Genomic DNA, 25,393 nt, shown 5'->3' with positions numbered 1-25,393 from the left:
GTAAGAAAGACGCTTGAAACCGACGGAATGTAATGTGATTTTTCAGACTGATATGTCCGTGTTGGCAGAACTCCCTGCGATGGGAGGTGAACTGCACGGCATCCTTATCAAAGAGTTAATCGGACCACGTTTGAAAGAAATTCGGTAGTAGAATCTCTTACTCTTCACTTTTTTAGCAGATACATTGTTAGTGATCACGTCAAGATGCACTGGTCCACGTTTGCCTTCCTAATCGCCGGAGTTGTTCTTCGGCCCTCAGAAGCTCAGGACGCCCTACCTGTCACAGGTGAGTAAAGAGAGAAACTATCTACGAGAATGTCTCGATATATTTAAAATTATTTCCATTGAAAAACAATCCTCATCTCATGATCTGTGTCGCTTGTCACTGATTCGTCTCATGGTTATTATGTGAACTTCCCAAAAGAAAAATCACATATTTTGACGATCATTAACTAAACGGACAGCTGTTTAATTGTGTAATAATGCAGAGGTGCAGGGCTTCAAGAAGCAGCCGAGTGTGGCACAAATGTTGTGTTGTGTCCAAAGTCAACTATACATCTGTAAGCATTACACACACACACACACATTGCACATGCCAACTAACAAATAGTTTAAGTATGTTATGTTACTGCAATATTTATCTCTGACCATGGTCAGTAAACATGTGTGGGATCAGTCTGTCCCAGGGACTTGGTGTCATCAGATTTTAGACTAAGATGTGTTTATAAAGGGCACATGCTGCAAACTAAATGAGAGAGAGTCTTATCAATGTATTTCTAGTGGTCTATGTGTGTACAGTATGTAGGAATGATTCAACTGAACACAGCATTACAGTACATCCATTTCTCTGTGTGTGTTTCTCTGTGTTTGTCAGTTAGAGTGAGAGAAAGCTGGCACAGTGAGAGGGCCAGAAAAGAGATTTTATTTTACACACTTTCATTTTAATAAAATAGTTTACAATTCATCCCTTTCCTAAATGAATTGGCCATAAAACATTGCTTTTTCTGTTACCACATAAGGTTCCATTGTCTCTTCTCCAGAAAGTTCATTTGGAAGGCAGATAAGAAATGTTACACCATGAAGGACATAAATATACATGGCTCTGAAGTTTTTATCAAAAGGCAAACATAATGTTTGCAGGTACAAGGCAGCACTCTGTTTGAACAAAGTGTCAAGAGGCTGTGGTGGTCCAAATAAAAGTCCTCAAAACCACTTTCAACAGTATCAGTATGTGTCACAGGGTTTACTTTATGAAAAAGGGAACTATTTTTTCCATTGGAATGCAGGGAAGGCACATTCTTTTGATCCTCCACATATAAGTTGCCAACGCTAATCCAGTCCCCCTCCTCTGTTTCTATCTTTCCTGGGTCCCTCTTCCGTTTTTCCCTCCCTCAGTCTCTCTCCCTGTTTTTCATTGCTATATGGCCCTCAACTCAATCTTATGACTTCTCTCTGCTATTTTATTGTATCCTCTCATGTTGCCATTTTTATCTTCCCCTTTTAGCTTTGAATGTTTCTATGCTATATGACTATGCTATGGAGGATGAGTGAAGAATGAGAGAGCATTCTTTCTCTCTCTCTCTCACACACACCCTTTCACTCTCCCTCTCTATCTCTTCCGGTCTGTTTTACCTCTCACTTGTTCTCAAGCACTCCATAAAACTTGAATGACCATAGGCTCGTATTTTCAAGTACTCTGGATTCAAAGATAAAAGAATAAAAACAGTACTCAGGGATCTAAAAAGAGAGAGAGAAGAAGGAAAAAGTGATATACATCATATGTTCACAAGCATAGCATACATTGTAATGAGTCTGTAATTAAGTATTGAACCGTGCCTGTATGTGTGTAGTGCAAGTGTGTGTGATTGTGCATGTCAACATACCTGGACAGGTGTGGGCTAGCACCATTGTTCTGTGGTCTACCTTTGTACTGTTTTATGCAGGACTCTGGGTTGTGCCTGCAGTGTGCCTCCATTTCTCGACTCTTGGGTCCTATCATGTTGCTGCTTCATTAAATGCATTCAGTCTCACACAATGGCCTACAGGAGTCTATGTGTTTTTCTCACGACATAGAGCCAAAAGGTGTGTGTGGAGCCTGAGCTGTTTACCGATTTTTCTCCGTCTCCTACCCCTCCTCCTCCTCCTCCTACTCCCCCTCGCCTCTTCCTCTGTTTGTGGCTAAATGGATTGTGATTATATTTGATTTGCTATCTGACAAGATTGAGTGGCATTGGATTAAAAAAGATAATAACTAAAATATGTTGTTCACGTTGCTAGAGTAACAACAAACACCTGTGGTGGATAATTCCATTAGCAAACAGAGAGCTCCATGTGTGTGAAATGGCATTCATTATTACAAGTGATTGGTTTCTAAGACCCCCAGCCAGTGGATGTAATCAGCATCTATACTGGTGCGTAGGCCCCAAGTACTGGGTTGGCTAGCATTGTTTGTCTTCATGCAGATTACAGATGTAATGTATAATTACCGTTTTTAATGTATTCCTTTACATTTCTCAAGAAAATGCATAGGTTTCTTACCTTTTCTTACCATTTTTTTTTGTCACTGAAAACTACATATTATTCTTTTACATCTGAGAACAAACAAGCACTGTTGGGGGGGATTTCCACTGTTGCCATAATGACAACGTTGACTGTGTTTATCTCTCTCTCTTCCTCTCGCTCTTCCTCCATGTTTCCTCCTCTCAACCCCTCCCTCCCCCTCCACCTCAGTGCTGAACTGCTGCGAGGGTGACATCGTCATCGTCCTGGATGCTTCAAGCAGTGTTGCCGCCTATGAGTTCACCCACATGGTCCACTTCCTAACCGACCTGTTCCGCCCCTTCATGTTGGGGAAGGGCCACGTTCGGGTGGGGCTTCTGCAGGTGGGCACCGAGCCTCAGCTGGCGTTCGACCTGGACACCCACACCAGCCAGGGCGGGCTGTCCTGGGCGATACGCAACACCCAGCAGCTCCAGGGGGACACCAACACGGCCGCTGCCCTGCGCCTGGCCCAGGTAATGCTGGGAGTCTCTCTGGGGGCTGAACAGAGGGAGGGGCCTCCCAAGGTGCTCCTCTGGCTGACGGATGGGGTGGAGACTGGGCCAATAGACGAACCAATGGCAGAGCTCCGGCAAGCGGGTGTGGCGGTTCTGGCTGTCTCCACAGGATCGGGCAACTACCAGGTGTTCCGCCGCCTGGTGACGCCCCCTGTTGAAGAGCACTTGCACTTTGTGGACGTGGATGACTTTGGCATCATTACAGAAGACCTCAGAAATGCCATCATTGGTAAGAGATAAAAGGGGTACTCCAATGTGGAAAGAGAGAGAAGGATAAAAGGGGTACTCCAATGTGGAAAGAGAGAGAGAGATAAAAGGGGAACTCCAATGTGGAGAGAGAGAGATAGAAAGATAGAAAAATAAAGACAGAAAGGGATTGAAGTTGAGAGCCAGAAAAATAGGGATGAGATGTGGAGGTTGAAACAGAAAGAGTAAGCGACAGAGACGGATTGTATATCAAGAGAGAAAGTCATAAGTAGAGATGAAAGGAAATAGACAGGCAGGATATATCAAGGCGCTACTTGAGCGAAGGTGCAGCTGTGCCCAGAGATGACAATGTGAGGAAAGGAAGTACAGCTAATTTGGTTTTATGAGATGACTGATTTGGGGCTCAAAGCAAATTATGAGGAGACAAGGAAAACTCACAGCCTCGTCAGGAGAAAAGGGCAGTGCTCCACTAAAAAATGTAAAACCCGGGCCCAAGCTAAAATGGAAAAATCCCCATTCTGGAGTCACGTGTGACTATTCAGTTAAATGTAACAATTTATCAACAAATAATTAATCCTAGTAATTAAGCACAGCTGTCTGGGCCACTTCTCAGAAGCATAGTGAAAGGGATGGGTGCCTCCTGACGGGGGCTAGGCAGCCTTCGTTTGTGTTCTACTGTGTGATCTGTTAAATGTTCTAAATGAACCTTGGCTTGTCTCTTTTCATCTCTCTTCTGTTTTTCTCTGGCTGTCCCTCTCTCTTTCCCCATCTCTCTCACACTCACACAACCAGACACACTCACCGACACTATCACTATCAATCTAGTGTTGACCTGAGGGGTTTTACAGCTTAAAACAATCATACAGCACCCTTCAGTCTCTTGAATCTCTCATCCGGACCATCCTAATGGAGGCTTATAGTGCTCACTACGTTGAAATACAATTTTCAGTCTTGCTCAAGCAGTGAATTCAAATGAATCCGTTTTGAATTACGGGGTATAGATATTATGTAATGGATGTGACCTCATGGTGGTTTCTGTAATGCTAAAACCCCATTTGCAGATTTGATAATTACAGGAACACGATTACATTATAGTAATGGTGTCGGGTTAGGGAGCACAATTTTCTTTACTGCGTAGATGTGTGGCTGCCGCTTTACACAGTAATCAGGCTCAGAGGTCTTTGGTTATAGGTCAAAGGTCATGAACTGAAATGAGTGGAACCAGTTTCATGGTTGCTGTGCTGGAAAGTGAACGATCTCCCCCCTTGTGTCAGAGATCATCCATGCAGAGCGGCTTCAGGTGCGTGATGTGACTTCCAGGAGTGCAGTCCTGCAATGGAGACCAGTTCTGACCGCAGGGACTGGGACCTACGAGCTCTCCTATGCACCCTCAGTTGATGGCCTAACCCCAGGAAGGCCCACCTGGGGCCCCGGTACCGGCACCGGAACCAGCACCAGCACCAGCTGGGGGCAGTACGTCAGACAGACCCTGCCGGGGGACTACAGCACGGTGGAGCTGACCAGTCTGAGGCCAGGCACCAATTACACGGTGTCACTCAAACCCGAGTCCAATCAGCAGCTGCACAAGACTCTCAGAGTGACCTTCAATACACTTCCAGGTGAGAGAGTGTGTGTGTGTGTGGGGGGGGGGGGGGGGGGGGGGGGGGGGGGGGGGTGAGAAAGAGGAAAAAGAGAGTGATAGAGGAGGCGAGGGAGAGGGTGTAAATGAGAGGGAGCGCTCAAGTGAGAGGGATAGTAAGAGTCATGGAGAGTAGGAATGAAGGCAAAGCCTGAAAAAGAGGAAGACATTAAGAGAGACTGCTGAAGAAAGAGGGAAAGAAGGGAATGGCATATAAACCATCTCACTCACCTCCACCACCCACCAGTTCACCCTGAAGCTACGCAACATTAGCGACAGCACACCACCAGCTGAGAAAGAAAGGAGGACAAAATGTGAGAAAAAAAGGAAGAACTGAGATTGAAAGGAAGAGAATGAGAGAGAAATAGAGGGAAAGAACTAAAAGGGAGACCATGGACATGGATGAAGGATATAAAACTGTCAGACAGAGGGTGAAACTGTGTCTGGCTGAATTATAGATGCATAAAGTTCATTGATTATAGAACTGAAGAAGTAAATGGTGCTGCAATCATTAATAGGATTCATTCTGCACCACAGTGCGGTAGCTGGAAATTCAGTAGTTCACTTCACTGGGTACATAAGCTCATCTCTTCCTTCATCTCCCTGTCATACAGAGAAAGGTTTGGATTAAAGGTAAAGGTTCCTTAAGGGTTTATTCCAACAAAACTGATGGCTAAAATTGTTCTACAAATAATGGTTCATAATAAGAGCCTTTATGTGTTATAATTTTCGATTTACTTGATATTAAATGTTTAACTTAAAACTCTTAAATGTCTCTCAAGACTCGGTAGAAATCAAATGGCAGAACTCTGCCAAAAGGTTCTGCGATATGTGTTTTCCAAACAACCTCTTTCCCTTTTTCAGATGTTCCAAAGGTTCTGAGTCCAACCACGGTCTCTATTTCTGAGGTGGGCCCAGACCATTTACGTGTGAGCTGGGGCCCACAGCAGCCCAGTTGGGTTCGGCGGTACCAGGTGGAGTATGCTGTCCTTCCTGTTGGAGAGGTCCAAACAGTTACCTTCAGGGGTCACGAGAACTCCACCTTGCTGACCCGGCTTCAACCAAACTCGATCTACCTGGTCACGGTCAGCGCATTGCACTTCACTGGACAGGAGAGAGCGATGTCGGTCAAAGCCTGCACTCATGAGGGTAAGGCCGGGTCCTCAAGAGGTCCATCTCAGGCCCATTTCCTAATTATTGTCTGAGTGTACAAAGAATGAACTGGACAGATGGAAAACCGATTTTCATATCATTACTTGGGAGAAGACGACATGTTCTCAAATCACTGTTAGATATCAACTAAAAACAGTTTTCTGATAACTAGACGGTGTATCTGAATTAAAAACAGATTAAAACCTGGCAACTAGTGTTCAGGCTCCTGCTTTCTCAGAGATAATAAAGTCAAGTAATTTATTTCAGTTTCAGCAGGCTGATTGATTGGATTCAATTCAATGAAGTGATTCAAATGCAAGAAATTAATTGTGAGCAAATGTTTTTAAAGCTTTGCCAGGTTATTGTCAGGCATGAGGTGAATTTGGATTGCACGTTTAGGTCTAGCCGTGGTGCCCGTGTTGTGTTCGATATTTCTCTGGCTGACACAGATAAGATGCCCCTACCCTTCACAAACACACAGAGTTCCACAAGTACAAACCTCCTCTGACCAAACACTCCTACCAGGGATTGATGTGTGCAACACAGAGACAGAGAAAGAGTCAGGGATGAACATTTTCAGTCCAGAGCTCTAAACCTGGTAAGAGGTAAGAGTGATGAATGACAGAATAGAAGCCAGAGGCACAATCCAAAAAGGTCAGCAACTTTTCTTTTAGAGCGGGACCTCACGCTGACATTCTTAAGGCTGTTATGCATAATTTAGAAAGTGAAAAATGGTCCCTTTTTAAAGGGAGAAAGACTCACCCTCTTTAGTAAGCTGGTGATGCCCCTAACCCAATGACCTTGACACAGTTAGATGCATTACTTTTTATATATATATGCTATATAGTTTTTACCTAAAGGGGGAGATCTACTTAGGCAGTCCGTGTCTCTGGAACACATTTGGCCCAGACCTGGCCCAGACACTTGACTTGATTGAACTTTAAGAGCTGTGATATGTCATGTTTTTATCTCATCACTTGTCACTCTCTCTATCTCTCCCTCTATCTTCCCCCATCCTCCTCACTTTATGCCAAACCCCCCCCCCTTTCTTTTCCTCTTTTGTATCACCACCTCAAACTTGCATTCATCTCTCATCCCCCTCTGTATCCCACTTTACTTTCCCTCCCTCTTTCTACCCCTCTTACACCTCTCTCGCCCTCCCCCTCCATCCATCTCAGTTTTGCCCCCTCTGGAGGACCTCCATCTCAAGCCCATGGGTAGGGACTCCGCACAGGTGGAGTGGAGAAGTCGTGCTGAGATAGTACAGGGTTACTGGGTGAGCTGGGATGGGGCCAGACCTTCACCATCTCGCTCACCATCCTCCTCCTCATCCCTCTATCTGCCGTCCGACTCTGGGTCCACCGTCCTCACCAACCTGGCACCCTACAGCCGTGTGTGTGTGTCGCCTGTGTACAGGACAGCACGGGGTCAAGGCCTGTGCTGCACACACACTCATTCAGGTTTGTATGTTAATATTGCACATTAGCACATGTTACAGATTGTTATTGGTAGGTATGCTCACATTTTGTAATAGCTAGGGAAAAGCCCAGAGCATAATCTGAAGATGAACTCTTCAGGAAGGAACTCTGAGACTGCCTTACTCAATTTCCGACTCTATTGAATGCTATCATCTGAAGTGATCCAAGTTGTGCTAAGTGGTTGTTGCTCTGCCTTTACAGTGCATTCAAAGTCAAAGTAGCTTTATTTCAAAGAAAGTATTCATACCCCTTCATTTTTTTCACATTTTGTTATGTTGCAGCTTTTTGCTAAAATCATTTAAAGTAATTTTCCCGTCATCAGTTTACACTCAATACTCCATAATGACAAGGCGAAAACCGAATTTTAGATTTTTTTTTACAAATGTATTCAAAATAAAACACTGAAATATCACATTGAGTTTTTAGTATTCAGTATAGGACCCTTTTCTGTGAAATGAAATTTAGCTCAGGTGCCTGCCATTTGTCTTTATTTATTATGTTTGAGGTGTTTCTCCATCTTTGACCAGATGGAAGCCCCTCCTCAGTGAAAGACACAGGGAACCCCACTTGGGGTTTGCAAAAAAAAAAGTACCTTAAAGACTCTCAGACTGTGAGAAACAAGATTCTGATGGTCTGATGAACATAAGAGTCCAGGCTGTATCGCTACTAAAGGTGGTTCAACTAAGTACCAAGTAAAGGGTCTGGAAACTTATGTCAATGTGATATCAGTTATTCCTTCTAAATCAATTTGCAAACGTTTCTAATTCTGTTTTTGCTCTGTCATTATGAGGTATTGAGTGCAGATTGGGGAGGGAAACATGTATTTAAATTACTTTAGCCTAAGGCGAGAAGAGAAAAAAGCATAAAAAGCATGAAATGAATAAAGTGAATAAAGTAAAGGGGCCTGAATACTTTCTGAATGCACTGTAGATTCTTACCAACCCTGAACCTCTGTCTGTGTCTGCAGTGAACTAAACTTTATCTGTATAAACACTGAAGTACTTAAGCTATGTAACTCTCAGCCTCTCTGGCATGTAGATATACAATCATCTTATGTCTTTACATTCTCAACTGTGTATTTATCTAACTCCATTTTTCCTGTCCCACCATCTCATCTTTCCTGGCTGACCTTCTTACCCTTGCCTGCAGAAACTTGGCAGTAGATATCCTATTCTTCACATTCACTTTCGAAACCAAGAACAAAAACCAAGGCATGCTGCTGGAAAATAAGGCAGGATCATCTCTACTCTGCAAACCCAATCAAGTTTCATTGCTGCTCCTCAGTCTACAATCATGGCCTGTCAATGGGCAAATTGTTTATGGTTAGAGTTTGAATTAAAATCGTGCAGCTGAGGCCATGGACAATAGCAACTGTAGATCAACTGAAACAAAAATCAGGTAACTTTGAATAGGCAGAGATTGGAAGATAGGGAGAGGCTTAATGCTTTTAAAAGGGGCACAGTAGACATTTTAAATCTTTTCAGCAGAAGATGCTGCCTAACCCATGCCTGCTGTGGAGTGGTCGAAAAAGTAATGGAAGGCATCTGGACAGTGCTGTGTTACTGGGGAACCTGAGGAGGACACAACTGTTGTTGCCGAAATTCTTGTTGCCCTGTCATCTTCACTGTTACCTGCGATGTACAAACACAATCACAAACTTACACACATCTACACAGACACACACAGATAAACAGAGCAATTACACATGTTTACAAGAAGACATAAATTCACAGACATATGTCTGCCCTTGACAACAAAATATTCAGTAATTCAGTTATACAACCTTTCTGTTGCATGCCGTATGCCAAAGGCATACATATATCAGGATCATCTTACTAAAAACTCATGTAGGTAGTGGGGGCAGATGGATTGGTGTGGTGTATATACAATATACTGAATGCCTGTATGTGGACAGTGACACTCAGTGGTCAATTTGTCATATTACCCTGACTGAAAGGAAACTGTATTACTCATCAAAGTAACCACTTCATAACAAAACCAAATATTTAGTGCAAGGATGAATGTTATTAATTAATGTATTATAAATTAAGCTGTATAGCCCATATCTTATCTGCTTTTGAGGTGTAAAAACTGATGTTGATTTATATGATTTGTATAAAGGACTAAAACATTTGGTGCTATTACATTGGTGTGACTTTTAAAACATGCAATTGTTTAGTGGTTTCAGAAAAACTTGCATAATTTGTGGCCCAACGAAGGGGGGTGACATGATAAATGCACTTTTATGTAAAATGAACACAATTTTAAGTAAAAAAATCTGTCAAGTCAATGATATGTTAAGTGAGTCTATGTTGCACATCGGCCTACTACTACAAATTAAAGGAATAAATATGGAATGTATAATCTGAGAGTCACTGTCTTCTCATTACACAAACAGTGTGTCAGCTGCCTGGCACGTTGGAAATCTAAAATAAGAAGCTGGTTCACCTGGTTCAACTTCTCACCTCCTCTGAAGCACACAAACACTGTCTTCACTCCTTCAACAGACTGCCAAACTGTCCACACATTCTCACTACACACCCGCATTACCTCTGAAATCTCGCCTACAAAAACTACTGTTGTCAGCTGAACTCCTCTGCCAAAAGCAATTCCTGCATTCCTGTTCACTTACATCGCATGTGAGTCAGAGTGTGCACAGACGACAGGGATGTTTAAGGAAGACGAAGAATACATTTATCAAAGCAACTACCCAACATGGCCAACTAAGTAGCCTAATAAGCTCTGGCTTTACCTACAGTAATGGAAGGCCTGTTACGACCCGTCAAGGGATGCTGATATTGATGCTGATACTGTGGGCAAAATAACATTATCTGATAAGACACTGCCACAGTCATGAAAGCTAAACTATCAATATAAGATAAAATCACACAGTGTGCTTTATGTACATATAGCCTACATAAAGGTGCATCTTAATTATAATATCGTGGGAAAGTTCATTTAACAGCTTTACATACAAAATCCAGTAACTCAAAATATTAGAATAAAACATTTACAATACAGAAATGTCGACCTGAGAGCTCTAATCAGCTAATTAACTAAAAACACAAAAAGTATGCTATTTTATGCACTCAATACTTGGTCGGGCTCCTTTAGCATAAATTAATGCATACATTCGGCGTGACAGGGAAGCAATCAGCCTGTGGCACTGCTGAGGTCTTATGGAAGCCCAGGTTGCTTTGATAGTGGCCTACAGCTCGTCTGTATTGTTGGGTCTGGTGAATCTTATTTTCCTCTATATAGATTCTCTATGGGGTTCAGGTCAGAGCAGCTGGTTGGCCAATCAAGCACAGAAATACCATGGGCAGAAAACCAGTGGACAGGTGCAAAGTCCTGCTGGAAAAGGAAATCAGCGTCTCCATAAAGCTTGTCAGCAGACGGAAACATGAAGTGCTCTAAAATCTCCTGGTAGACGGCTACATTGACTCTGGACTTGATAAAATACAGTGGACCAACACCAGCAGATGTCATGGCACCCCAAATCAACACTGACTGGATACTTCATACTGGACTTCAAGCGACTTGGATTCTGTCCCTCTCCAGTCTTCCTCCAGACTCTGGGACCTTCATTTCCAAAGAAATGCAAAATCTCCACTGAGCAAATGTCCAGTTATTTTACTCCTTCGCTCAGGAAAGATGCTTCTGACCTTGTCTAAGGTTCAGAAGTGGATTGACACTAGGAATGCGCTAGCCTGGATACCAGCCTGAACTCCGCCCACAACATTTTTGCTCTGGGAGATATTCTGACTAGAATTATGAGTATGACATCGTCAGGCTAGGAATGCGCCCCTTGTAGCCAATTTTCTGGACAAACCTGTACATGGTTGCTCTTGATGCACTGACTCCAGCCTCAGTCCACTCCTTGTGAAGCTCCCCCTAAATTCTTGAATCAGCTTTGCTTGACAATCCTCTAAAGGCTGAGGTCATCATTATTGTTTGTGCACCTTTCCCTATGTAGGGTGACCAGACGTCCGGATTTAGGCCGGACAGTCCGGATTTTCAATGCCCTGTCCGGCGTCCGGCGCAGCATCAAGCCGGACGCATATTTGTCCTCCTTTTTGGAGTTGCACTGCAGCCGCGCTCTAGAATATTTTGCTGGAACGCAGTCTAACACATGATTGGCTTATAGCGGTGCCTGATTAATATCTGATAGGCTTACATTAAATTCTAACCCTTTATCATTGGTTAAAAACGTAAACAAGGCTCCATGTGCTGACTACGACATACATATGACGCTGGCTACATTGACAGAACCACCGTTAACACATTGACATAAGGACAGTTAACCCACATAGAAGAAACATGCCAAAACGCCAGACGTCTTTCAATCGAGAGTGGGCAAAAGAACACGACTTAATATCAAAAAGCAGTCGAGACTCCTTGCATGGCTTCTGCAGTTTCTGTCGCTGTGCCATTGAAGTAAGCAGTCAAAGTAAACGCGCTCAAACTTTCCTCTTCTTTCTCGTGCCAGCTGCTAATAGCCTACGAGTGGACGTGCTTTCAATGTATCATGCTAGCATACAATTAACATTGTGTTGCCGTGTGCGTTACCGACAATGTAAGTGTAATTCATTTATCTGCTAGCTTTACTTTCTTTATATTAATGTTTACAAGCACTAGCTGCTATAACTAGTAATTTCTCTCAGACTTGTTCTAGCCTGTATACAACGCTAATACGGAGATCCATTTGTTTTGATATTGCTGGTACTGTAGCTAAGAGTTCAGACTGCCAGGCCATTTGTGGTCTTAGAGTGCCACCTTTTGGTATAGTAATGTAACAGCATTGCAATTACAGTGTTGCTGATACACTGATATGCATAATAATGAATTTTATATATTATACGTGATTCATAACTGATAGGTAATTGTGTATATTGTTCAGATATTTATACATTTACGTATATTAGTACAGATTGCGAGTTATGTATATGTTATATTCTGTATTTCCTTATTCTACAGAAACCACACAAACACTTACAAATACTTCTTTTAATGTGTGAATTCCACTGCATGCACTTAATGCACTTGATCAACCCGCTGGAGGTTAAACACAAATAAACCTGTTTCTACTACACCTGAAGGTTGTGGCTACTCTCCGACCGGAGCACGTTGTCAGATAAGGGCAAACCAGAGTGTAACGCATACGGACTTCACCATATAGCAATTACACAAAGTTGTATTGTAGAGGGGAGCACGCCAGAGCCCTATGTAATTATTCACAGCACCACGAAATTCCGTGTTCCGAAATTGCGCATAGTGTCCTCCTTTTTGGTGTTATGGGGTCACCCTAATCACAAGTTTCCCTTCCAGTCAACTTTCCATGAATATGCTTTGATACAGCACTCTGGGAACAGCCAGCCCTTTTAGCAACTGAACCAGACTGAGTTGTTGAAGGCTCAGGAAACCATTGCAGGTATTTTAATTTAGTTAGCTGATTAGAGCTCTTCTCAGGTTGACATTTCTGTATTTTAAATAATTTATTCTAATATTTTGAGGTACTGGATTTTTAATTTCCAACAGCTGTAAGCCTCAAACATCAAGACTAAAACATGAAATGCTTGAAACAGTTGTCCGCAACATTCAATTGTTTTTAATGCACCTGTATATGCACACATTCATTTGCATTTATTAAGGCCTACTCGTATTTGTATGTGTATGTTAACTTTCTGCATTAAAAAAATCTGATTAAAACGTGCATGCCTTTGCACGCTTTACCGAATCCGACTTTAAATGGTACAAATCGTATTGGTTTTTTTTTTTGTTGACATCTGAATCCGTCCAATCAGAAGCCATCAGGAAGTAACAGGTTGTGCTAAGCGCGAGTGCCTGCTCTAAGCCTCGATCTCTACTTGCTCCTGCTGCCCTCCCTTGAGCACACAATGGCGGCGGGAGATTTGAGACTGCCCGGGGAGGGCATACTCATAAGGGACAAATTATATTCCGGAGTAATGCTGACCCTGGACAATTGTATTTTACCCGCAGAGCAATTATGTCGGACCCCGTCGGTCGAGCACGGCCTGTCTTGGGAGACTGAGGAGCAGCTACGAATTCGGGGCTGCGAAAGGATCCAGGCCGCGGGCATACTGCTTCGACTTCCACAGGTTGGCAAGGATGTATCTTAATCCAAATATATCAAAACATTCTTTGCGGTGCAACTAGAGAAAGTAGTATGTTGCTAAACTTGGTGTAAAAGATGTTACACGTCTTGCTTTAGGCCAAGTTATATTCTTCATGCAAGTTTTGATTTGCACGTGCCTTTAATGTCGTTCGTTTCCTACCTCACTTTGTAAAGAAAGCAATTTAACTTGTTTCCACTGCATAGGATAACATGCAAGCTCTTTTGCAGACCACGCCATTACTTTTTGCACTTTTTGGGTTTAATGGATCAGCTCATTGACACACTGAAGCAATGCGCTATGACCTGACCATGTACTCTTTTGCAGGTTGCCATGGCCACTGGGCAGATACTATTCCAGAGGTTTTACTACTGCAAGTCATTTGTACGACACTGTGGAGAGGTAATCTGTCAATAATCAGCTTTGCAACTTTCCTGTAGGTAGGTCTAGTCCTTTGAGCAGAAAAGTAATTGCTGTGCTGTCATTTTTAATTTGTTCAAACTCTATGTGTATACTTTAGACCTCAGTCTTGTCATAATTAGCATTTTTATTTGTGGGTTATTCATTTTACCTGCCCTTACCAAATGGGACAGTAAATTGTGTGTCCAGTAATCATCTCCAGAATTCATTCATTCATTCATCCATCTCTTCCTTCCCCTCCTTGTTTAGACTGTTGCCATGGCGTGTGTACACCTGGCATCAAAGATCGAAGAGGAGCCACGGAGGGTCCGTGATGTGCTAAATGTGTTCTACTCCCTGAAAGAGCGCAGAGGAGGCAAGTGAGTAAGCATGCTAGGTGTACACACAAGAGCAAACAAGCATTCATTGTCTCTTAATAGCATGAATGGTCACACACACACACACACACACACACACACACACACACACCTGGGCAAGTGCATCTTCAAGTAAAAGGGGTGGTTAATATGGGGGCTGAGGAGGTGTAATTTGAATACAGCTGTCCTGAATATTGCCGGAAACTGTGGATGGATCACTAAAATGATCTTTAGATTAGGCATGGCATGCCATGGATGTTGTGTCAAATCTAATTGATGCGAGTGTCCCCCATAGAATAATTTTGTCTTTTCTTGCTTCATGCTGGTGGATCTTTATAAAAATGTATTTAGGATTTTAAAACTCTTAGGATATAGTATATGACTTTAAATAAATGTGGCCAAAAATAGCCACGTGTACTTTTCTTTATTCCATGGCTGAAGCTTATTCAAAGCAAAGTGCCTGAAATGGTGCTACCAAGTTGTCTGGGAATTCCCCTCCACCTTCACTGCATTTCATTTGCTCAGTTAGTCTGGCGTACTACGCAATGGCGGTCCACTTCAGTCACGTAATTGGACTCTCCTTTAACCAATCAGACCAACGATACAGGTGACGTACTTTGCATCCCGTTTTCAATTGAATCATTGAGAGCGTTTAGATGCACACTATAAAACAGATTATTATCGGGTTTTGTAGTTAGACTATCTGGTTATTGTAGTGCTCATGTAAACGGAATATACTGATATTCGTTATAGGTTTTGAAAAACCTGTTTAACACACCGTAGTCGTGGTTAGTTTAAATCCGCCAATGGCGCGCCAGGTAGCCAATAGCCAGTTTGTGATTGGCTCCAAGGATCCTGGCAGTTCCGAACTAACCTGGCATATACACTTTGCCAGACCGACTCTGGAGGCAAAATCTAATTGGCCGGAAGTAGAGGGGCGGGACTTCCCAGACAAGCTACCAAGTGCTTGAACATGAATTTTACCGAACATCAGGGCCTTCAGCCTACACTGCCTACACTTGATAAGCCTAAAATGTGCCGCAACTCAGCAAATGCTCTACAAAGCCCTAATGATTTCAGTTGAGTCTGTCAGGCTAGCTGTCAGTTTCCAGAGGCAGGGCTGCAATGTCCTACTGCACTATTCACTATATTTGATGCGTTCCCTCCTCTCAGATCCGTGCTTTTGCTCAAGAGTGCCTGGCATGCTTGTCAGCACGTGCTCTGCTTTGTGGAAAAACACAAAGAACTCCTGACTTAGCGATCAGCTTTAAATTAACTTCTTTGATATCAAACGCCAACGCTGATGATCACAAGCTTGGTGGATCTGCATTCGTTTGTTTGTCCTTGAAAAACTGTTCTTGTCTGCGATCAGCACAACATTTTAAAAAGGCTTTAGAACATTTTTCAGATTGTGCTCCTGTGCCTCAAGAGGTAGAGCAAAGTGCTTGCAACACCAAGGTCATGGGAAGGATTAATGTTTGTCTGCACTATACTGTAGATCGCATGGGGTAAAAACGTCTATTTAAACGGATAAGTGTACATCTTCATGATTCTCAGATGCACTCTCCCATAGAGCCCGCAGTCCCATGCCCTTGGATGCCAGTTACATCAGCAAGAAGAGTCAAGTGATCAAAGCAGAGAGGAGACTACTGAAGGAGCTGGGTTTCTGTGTGCATGTCAAACACCCACATAAGGCAAGCCCTGGTCACACGCACACACACATACACACACAAATGCACACATATGCAGACGTTGTCTTGTCTGGCTGTATTGTTTAATACACCAACTTGTGTTGATAAAAGCTATATGAGAAGATTTTCTCAAATCATGCCATTTTAAGGAGGTCCTGTGATCAAAGCCAGTCAGTGAAGAATAGCTGCTCATACTTAAAAAGTCCTTTTTGTTTGTGTTTTAGATCATTGTGATGTACCTGCAAGTTTTAGAATGTGAAAAGAACTCGGAACTAGTTCAAATGGCGTGGTAAGTGCTCGCGCCTCCTCTTCAGTTCGGCTGAGTTCAGCACACATAGTGGTGATTGTAAACATTCTGTTTTAAGAAGAATAAATCTCGGTTTCTGTTGGTGTCCTCTTCCTCCCACCATCCATCTCTCTGCAGGAACTACATGAATGACAGTCTGAGGACGGACGTGTTTCTGAGGTTCAGTGCGGAGACGGTGGCCTGTGCCTGCATCTACCTGTCTGTCAGATTCCTACAGGTCTCCCAATTCTTCCTAATAGGTCTAATACCACTGATTTCCTGATGTGCAAAAGTGTGTTTCTGGAAGAAGTTTTAGTTCGTAACAGTTTGTTCAGAGTTAGTTCATGGTTGGCATACTATTGTTGTTGTTTTTTGACAATTATTTTGTTTTTCGGTCTGTTTAAAATCTTGGTCAGATCCCTCTCCCGGATGAGCCCCCATGGTTTCTGTTGTTCGGGGCGTCCGAGAAGGACTTGCGGGATATCTGTGGCAGGATCCTGCAACTGTACGACCTCCCGAGTGTGCCTCTGTCCAAACTCCTGAAGCAGGTAGATGAGGCGCGGCAGGCCCTGGATGCCCTCAGCAGCAAGGGGAAGCTCAGCCTCGGGGTGTCGGCTGCTGCCACCCCCAACCTGGAGCCCCTCAGTAGCTTCTCCCCTGCATCCAAAACAGGTGAGGACATGGAAGTGCCTGATGGCTGTCGTGGTAATAAGAACGGTTGTGTTCTTCTTCAGGTTTTACATGAGCAGCAAGATTTGTATGGTGGTTTGATCAAATTAAGCTTGTGTACACTTTCATACATCTTAGCTCGTATGCCTCATTAAAAGGGCTTATTTCATCTTTTGAAAATAGCGTAATCTTTTTATGTTTGAACTCTCCTTTGCCTCTTCATGTATCCACACCTCTATTTATGCACATCCAAATAAAAGACATGTCCAGAAACGGTTCAGGTCCCCACCAAGACTACTCCTGCTCATGGAAAATTATCTTTTTTTGTAACTTTGAAGTGCCTGCTACCATGTTGGTTCAGTGTTTATTTTTGCCATTCTTAACATTGCCTCCTCACAGCATCCCCTGCTGATGGTCAACCCAATCACAAGACCTCCCTCAACCATGTGGCCCTTAAGAACGCCTGTCGAAAAATCAACCAAAACGAGTAGGCAACCCCAGTATTTGTGTGTGACTTGATCTCCCAGTGTGAAGTAGAAGTTGGGCCCAAAATCTAAGAAATTAATTTCATATTGACCACTTTTTTTTGTGGGGTAGTTGCAGTATAAATAAACACATTTGTTTAAAAACCAGATTGAATTTAGCGTTCAGTTCCATATATTGTAATTACATTCCTTACAGAAAAGTTTTGGTTGAATTCCAGGGAAAAGCGACGTAGTCGCAGTGAAGAGAGAAGAGAATCCAAAAGCATTTCTCCCCCCAAACGCAGGTAAGGGGAACGGTTGTGCCTTTGCAGGTCTCTAAGAGGTATATGCACATGAATTCACTCTTGTGCTACAGGCTCCCTTTAACATTTTTCTCACTCTGTGTCTGTCAATCCCCCCCCCCCTTCTCCTCAGGCGCAGCCGCAGTGTTGCCTCTCCCCGTCACTCCGTCTCTCCAGTAGGTTACAAAAAAGTCTCTCGCAAAGAGAGGGATAGAGAGAAGGACAAGCGGAGGGAAAGAGACAGAGATAAAGACAGGACTAGGGAGAAGAAAAGAGAGAGGGACCCACAGAGGGATAGAGAGAGGGATTACCGGAGGGAGAGAGAAGGACCCAAGAAGGAAGTATATTCTTCACACAGAAGATGATCCTTCAAATCAGAGGAACTTAGGTGTAGATACATCATGGACCAAAAACCAAGACATAGTTTTAAAACTTTAAACGAAAAGTGCGTTCTTAAACAGTTTTTGTAATAAAAGGTATACATTTTTGAAGTTTTCTTGGCTCAGAAGTCTCTTTGTGTGTGTGTGTGTGTTTTACATTTTACACTTCACACCTCTTCAGTAGTAGATAATTAAATGATAAATCCTTTTAAAACTCTGTATCTCTGCTGGGAAAGTCTCCTACGTAATTAAACCAAAAGGGATTGTGGTCTCTGTGGATGCTTCTCCAACACCGCCCCCAGGGCTTAGATGGCATCACACAGAACTAATGAACGGCAGTAACTGCCAGGCATGTACATTTTGACACCACCAAGCTGTTATTAATTACTGTCCTGTGTGCCTACGAAACAGCTGTGCAAAACTGTACAACTACAGTTATCCTGTGGGCCAATACTGAGGGATGAATCAGAAAGGCAATGGTGTAACAGTCTGCCAAAGAAAATCTATGCTTAATACAAAATAAAATATACATATACAATGTTGTCAATGTTCAGTCTTTCATTGACACCAAATAGACATGACATATTTAGAGTATGGAATATACTGTATTTGTGTGACCATTAAATCAGTGTTGTTTGGAAAATGTATTGCCTCAAGAAGAGTAATAATGGTCAAATCAGAGACCTAGGTGTTTTTCAAGCATTGATCATCAATCATCATCAACTCACACAGAGTGCAGTGAGTGAATACTTTATGAAGCATTCATGAAAACCTGGTGTACATTATTAAAAAGATGGCAACTATCCTTTCCAGGATGGTAAATCATCAAAAAATATGTTAGGCATGCCTGCGTACATCTTAGTCCTGAAGTGACGGTGACCTTGCCTGACAGAAGACTGAGTTTGATTCTGGTTGATTACCTGGGGAAAATATCTCCAGCAAAACAAGCAGCAACCTGTATCTTGAGGCTCCTGGATGTGGTTACCTTGGTGATTGGTTACATCCTCCACTAATGAGGAGGTTGTACCAGTTTATAAGTCAGAAGATCAGGTTGCTACACTCGTTGGTCTCCAGGACGACTCCGGTGGCATGGTCATCATTTTCATGAAAGTGAGTAAAGAGGAGCCAGTCACAGGAAGGCACTGACTGAACTCACTTTCTGGAGACCTGAGGAGGGCATAGGGTCCAGATGACTATTGTTGACCTTGAGGTTGTAAGATTGGTGAATTTAGACATCCTTAAAAGCCAGCAGTCTTTCCAATGACCTTGTGGATGTAATGAAGTCTCAAACTGAAGCTCCATCTGCTTGGGTCAGAGCCATGGCGGACATTACTGCCACCGTAGAACCGATTGGTATGGGTCTTCGGATCCGGGTGTCACCGGTTCAAACGGTGTTCTACATCTTACTGGTTTTGATCGGGATCTTCGGAAATGCTACGATCATGTTTGTTATTGGAGATGGGGTTGTGAAAGACCAAGGTGGAGGTCGCAGCTCGGATATGATCCTGGTGAACATGGCTTTCTCTAACCTCATGGTGTCCATCACAAGGAATGCCCTACTCGTCATATCAGACCTGGGAGCTGAGGTAGGTGGAACGAGGCAGTTTGGGAGGAGATAATTGTCAAAAATACCTTTCCTCAGAGCCAAGGCATGAAGTTAACTATCATTAGATGTTGTGTAGTTCACCTCAGATACTTTTGATCTAGGCAACAATGGAAAAGTGTCGTAGGAATGGCACAGTTTTCACTTCAGCTTTGAGGCAACCATTTTATAATGGATCATTATAAATTCATGAGTTGACTGACTCACTTTGAAATATCTGCCTCTCGGCCATAGAGAAGTTCAGAGAAATGGATGAGAGGAGGAATCACATTAAACTTCAAGCCTTTTAGAGGGAATTTCTTCTTAAGTGATTCAGTGATTCTGTTTAATTATGACGGTTAAGAAAGATGTTTGGAACAAATGACAATGTTTTTTAAATTATTTTTTTAAAGACATAATATTGAGATTATGTTTCATCATGAATTACTTGGGCATTTTCCAGCTTTACACATGACTACACATGAGCAGCGTCTGAAAATTTATGAAGTACTGGACACTTCCCTTCTTTTCATTGTCAGGATATTTCTAACTCTGATATTTCTTTGCATTTACTGTCTTTTGGTCTCTCTCATTCAATCCCACCATTTGAACATGCAATATTGTGGTTATACATATACACACATAGTTTGAATATTTTTGTTCTAACGAAATACTACCTGCTGTACTGTTAAAGTGAAAAATCAAAAATCATGGCACTGTATTGTGGCTGCATCTTCATTCCATTCCATTGCATTCCATTCCATCTCTCCGACCCCTCTCCTCCCTGATGACAGCTGTACTCATCGAAGGAATGGTGCCGGTTTCTCATGGGCCTATGGGTGTGGCTACGCTCCGTGAACGTGTGGTCAACCTTCTTCCTCAGTGCCTTCCACTTCCAGACTCTTCGACGGGTCAGTCCCATCGCTGGAAACAAAGGCCCATCTAAAAATCTTTTTGTCATCTTTGGCCTCATCTGGATCCTCAACCTGCTGTACTCCATCCCTGCATACATGTTTTCAACCAATGGGGACAAGAATGCGACAGAGGTAAACCGCCAGTGCCCTGTGTGTCCACCTCACCACACTAATTAACACACAGAGTGAAAGAGACACAGGTAAGGAGGATGTGGTCTGGTAATCAGCTAAATACTAGTCCTCTGCCAATGTCCACAATATTGAACCAAAAGCAAAGAAAACAGTGACATGTTACCATAGCTTGGATACACTGTAAGGAGATACTCATGGTCTTGAGATGCTGGTAATATGTACCTATCTGAATTTGTAATGAACTAAGGAACAGTTAAAGATGCAAGGGTAAGTAGCACTCTCAAATATTCTAAATATCTTAACCTTGACAAGTTCTCCACAAAAGATGTATGGATTCTTTAATGATAGATAGATGAAGAATATTCCAGATAGGATGCATTTTTGAAATAGAAGTTTAAACACTAAATAAACTTTTGCTCCGTCTTTGAATCTCTTTGAATCTTTTCTAGACCTTAATGTTGGTGAGCAGTACCACACGTCCCCTACTGGGCTGCGTGTGGAACTTCCCCAGCTCCTACAGCGGCCTGGCCTACGCCACCACCTCCATGGTGATCCATGAGAGCCTGCCCATCGTGCTGATGAGCTTCACCAACCTGGGCTCCCTGCTTACGCTCTATGCTCACAGGCGCTCTGTCCTGCTCATGCAGAAGAACCCCGAGGCCCCTGTCATCAAGAGGGTACCAGCCGAGAGACGCGCTGCCAAGGTAACCATAAACAGCGCTCTCAGTCTGTATTTCAGGGTATTTTTGAAGCAGTATCCAATTTCATATGTTACATTATTGTAGTTATATTTTAAGGCTGTGATATATTGATCATATTAATATACTGCTATATTTGGAAGAACATGCACATTGCGTTTGTCCATAGAAGCATTAACACAAACTGTGTGCACATTATTACATAAAATCACATGTGGATATGCCAGATGCAGGTGCCAATTCTTCTAAGATATAATATGGAAATGAATATCCTCTCTCTCTCTCTCTCTCTCTCTCTCTCTCTCTCTCAGGTGATTCTGGCTCTTATCATGCTGTTCATCTCCTCCTGGGGTACAAGTATCATCTCGGTCAACTACTTCAACTATAATCGTGGCTCATCTACAGAGTTTCTGTTAGTCATCGCTCGCTTTGCCAACATCACTTTCATTGCACTGTCACCCGTTGTCCTGGCATTTGGACACCGACGTCTCCGAGCTGTTATAAAGGCTTTGGTCTCTCACTGAATGCTGGACCCCCTCACACTAAATACCTGTTGCACTGAAAATATGCAGCTTGTGAACTAAACACACATCACCAAAAACTAATTGAAAATTGCCCTTTGAAAAGGTTTCAGTGGAGACCTTGAGCTGTTCTAAACACAGAGCACATACGCAACCACTAAGCAATTCAACATCCATAACAGATTGTCACTGTTTTAAATGACCACCAGGTCCTGCACAGGTCTATGCTTTACTGAACATTACAATGTTTTCGTCATTCACAATAAAACTCTAAAGCTGGTGGAATTAGACACCATGTTTCACTGTGTTTTCTTTTCCAGGTCTATGCCTGTATTCATGGAGGCATTTTATCTTACCACTAACAGTACTCCTTAGTTGACCTTAAAGTTTTGAACAAAAAGTTTTCTCCTTAATCCTATTCACAAAGTATCTGAGACTTTTTTCCTTTTACTAAAATCATTACACTCTACATTTCGCAGTTTCTTTTACAGCCATGGTACTTAAGAGGCAGACTGCCTGATTTGACTGTGTTACAGGCTCTTGCCTTACCGAGTGGATGAGAGGTTATGGCTTTGAACTGTGGGTAATTCCCTCAAACAAAGTCTGCAGAAATGCGGACTTACGGAAAGCGTGCATAAAGGACGACAGAGCCATCATGCACTTGACAATTTGGTTGTGGGAGAACAAGCTCTCACAGATTTAACTTGCCTCCAAATCTGTGAGACTGTGAGTGTGAACATAGGGGCTGCGGTCAGATTGTCTTTTCTGGCAGAAGGGGAAGGGAACAGCAAGTGGTAGATGTACACAGCATGCATTTGGTAGATGTACATATTATATCCTCACAAACATCATATGATATACTGTATACAGTATACAAACATCGTATAATATATATACAAACATTATATGGTATGGTACATGATACATACAAAAACAGCTTAGTGGTTAAACAGTCTGCTAATAGGGTGACTGTTACAGGGGTAAGAAGTGGGAACAGAAAAACGAAAAACAGAAAAAGTCGGTGGTGGCAATAATATATATGCATATAAATGCTAGCATATGGTATTGGGTAGATTTATTGCACGGCAGTACGGTGGTGATGGGTGCATATGGGCTGAGTGTTTCTGCAGGTAGATCGGGTGGAGAGAATACAGCAGCGTCCCCTAGCGAAGATAGTCTAGACTAGGGGAGGAAGAAAGAGACATAGTGAGTGGGTAGAGTTTGGCTGTCAATATGCGTAGATGGGGAGCAGTGATGGCGAGGGGCATTGTTTCCACATCCATCAGCATTTGGATCATGATGTAAGGGAGGGAAAAAAATGTGTCCGCAAGGGATTATAACTAAAGGTCGACCTCAAGGGCGTGAATTTGGTCTCAGAATTGGTAGGGATATACAGTATAACTTGTTACATTTGATTTATTCTTTATACTTCTAATGAATGTTTTCAACTGAAAGTTCCGAATTTGTACAGGTTCTGTTTTAACTACTATTTCAATTCTCTATCTGTTAATTTGTCACGCTATAATGCTGGGTCGTCACTGATCACTGTATGCCATTGCTGTACCCGCATTGGCTCCATCACTGCTCTCGTTATCCTCCAGCTGTGCTTGCGCAGTAATGATGACCATGATGGCAGTATCATGCGCGTCGTCAGTGCAGGTGCCAGTGTCCCGGATATGGGCAGCTGTGGCATAGACATCTATTATATATGACTATGAGCCAGGGGCGAATCTAGGTTCCCATTTTTTGGGGGGCTAAGCCCCTATATAAAACCTATTATTTTTCCTGTTACCCAGGAAAAACTAGGGGGGTCTGAGGGCATGTTCCCCCATAAGATTTTTTTTGAAAATATCCTTTTAAATAATGTCCTCTAGTGGGTTTTAGGAAGAGAAATTAACACATTTATAACAATAAACATATTGAAGACATCTGCTGAGATAGGTGCTAATTATACTGTAGCATGATAGAGATTTGTAGCTCAAGTGAGTAGGTTAACGTTGTAGGCTAGCATTCACTAGCTCGTTATAGCTGGCGGAGCTACTGAATAGGTTAGCATACCCACAGGATCAATGAACCAGCATGATAAACTGGAATCGCCACACCTATGGAACAGCCTCCCTGACCACCTAAGGGCAACGCAGACGCTGGACTCCTTTAAAGCTGGACTTTTTTATTCAGGAAGGCATTTCTGGCCTTGTGTTAAATCTTTTCTGTTATGCTTATGTTAACAATGTATTATTATAGTTAGTTTCTAATATGTAGGCACTCTGAGATTCTTTTGAATGAAAAGTGCGTTAAAAATCAAATTAATTATTATTATTATTATTATTATTATAAAAGAGAGCAACAACATCTACCATTAACTCGTGATGATTTAACCATTTCTTTCTTTTACTATTTTAAACTGCATGTGCTATACCTTTATATCGAGCAGCTAATTATGGCAGCTTTCACCAGCTTGGGTCGGATAGTTGCTCTAAAGCGGTCCGCATGCTTATCCGGCCGTGCTCTCCGATCTCACGAGGCACGCCCTAAAACGCCCTCCTTGAAGTGGGACCACACCTTTGAGCACCTCGGACAGCCTTCCGAGGGTCTCGGATGGCCTCTGGAGCACCGCTCGAATTTTCTCAACTATCCGATCCGAGCTGTCCGACACCCCTGGCTAAAATCACGTTTCCTGTTTCGTTCCCTATATGACAGCACCGCCGTTTTTAAAAAATCGCTGAGAGATCGCTGGGAACCTGGGGCTGGAGGTCCAGGAGTGCATTGGGAGTTGGAGGAAGATCAGGGACAAGTTTGTAAAAATGAAAAAAACTATGAAGGGCACCAGCGGTGATGCAGGAGGAAAACCGCATTATCCCTTCTTCCTTGCTCTATAGTGGCTCTCGCCGCATATAAAGCATAGGGAGACGTTGTCTCATTATGGCAATAATAAAAACATTTCTTGGTTTTCGAACAGCCTCTTTGTGTTTGAGCTAGCAGAGCATGCAGTGTAAATGATTAAATTGTAAAAGAACCTGAATTGTAGACGTAAAAAAGCAGAACTGTTTGTGTGGTTTAATAATAGAAAATATTCGGCAATAACCGCCAGCTTGGTCATTGTCGTTAGTAATTCATTTCACAACAACAGCCTCTGATCATTAACGGAAAATACACGGGATAAAAACAAACGATTTCTTATTTTATCTCAGCAGATGTCTTCAATATAAAAAAAACGGCGGTGCTGTCATATAGGGAACGAAACAGGAAACGTGATTTTAGCCAGGGGTGTCGGACAGCTCGGATCGGATAGTCGGATCGGATAGTGAGAAA

At 42.7% G+C, this 25,393-nt stretch overlaps 3 protein-coding genes across 3 annotated transcripts; all 3 read left to right on the top strand.

Moving 5' to 3' along the window:
- Positions 1–204: 204 nt before the first annotated feature.
- LOC308371461 (von Willebrand factor A domain-containing protein 1-like) lies at positions 205–8,742 on the top strand (the record flags this gene model as incomplete). Its single annotated transcript, XM_080846362.1, has 6 exons — positions 205–286; positions 2,731–3,285; positions 4,538–4,882; positions 5,767–6,051; positions 7,233–7,514; positions 8,682–8,742. 6 exons carry the CDS (start codon positions 205–207, stop codon positions 8,693–8,695), a joined length of 1,563 nt encoding a protein of 520 aa, XP_080702488.1. The 3' UTR covers positions 8,696–8,742.
- Positions 8,743–13,429: 4,687 nt separating this feature from the next.
- Positions 13,430–18,288, top strand: LOC308371032 (cyclin-L2-like; the record flags this gene model as incomplete). The annotated part of the gene is made up of 10 exons (XM_080845815.1): positions 13,430–13,651; positions 13,994–14,068; positions 14,336–14,445; positions 16,016–16,136; positions 16,358–16,422; positions 16,558–16,657; positions 16,836–17,091; positions 17,488–17,575; positions 17,792–17,857; positions 17,988–18,288. The coding sequence occupies 10 exons, from the start codon at positions 13,430–13,432 to the stop codon at positions 18,217–18,219; spliced, it is 1,335 nt and encodes a 444-aa protein (XP_080701941.1). The 3' UTR covers positions 18,220–18,288.
- Positions 18,289–19,553: 1,265 nt separating this feature from the next.
- On the top strand, positions 19,554–22,084 carry LOC308371219 (olfactory receptor class A-like protein 4; the record flags this gene model as incomplete). Its single annotated transcript, XM_080846065.1, has 4 exons — positions 19,554–19,820; positions 20,611–20,862; positions 21,312–21,566; positions 21,872–22,084. 4 exons carry the CDS (start codon positions 19,554–19,556, stop codon positions 22,082–22,084), a joined length of 987 nt encoding a protein of 328 aa, XP_080702191.1.
- Positions 22,085–25,393: the final 3,309 nt, after the last annotated feature.

The sequence above is a fragment of the Sprattus sprattus genome (genome assembly GCF_963457725.1).
Source record: "Sprattus sprattus genome assembly, chromosome: 10".
Classification (NCBI taxonomy): Eukaryota; Metazoa; Chordata; class Actinopteri; order Clupeiformes; family Clupeidae; genus Sprattus; species Sprattus sprattus.
This window is presented reverse-complemented; position numbering and strand designations above follow the sequence as displayed.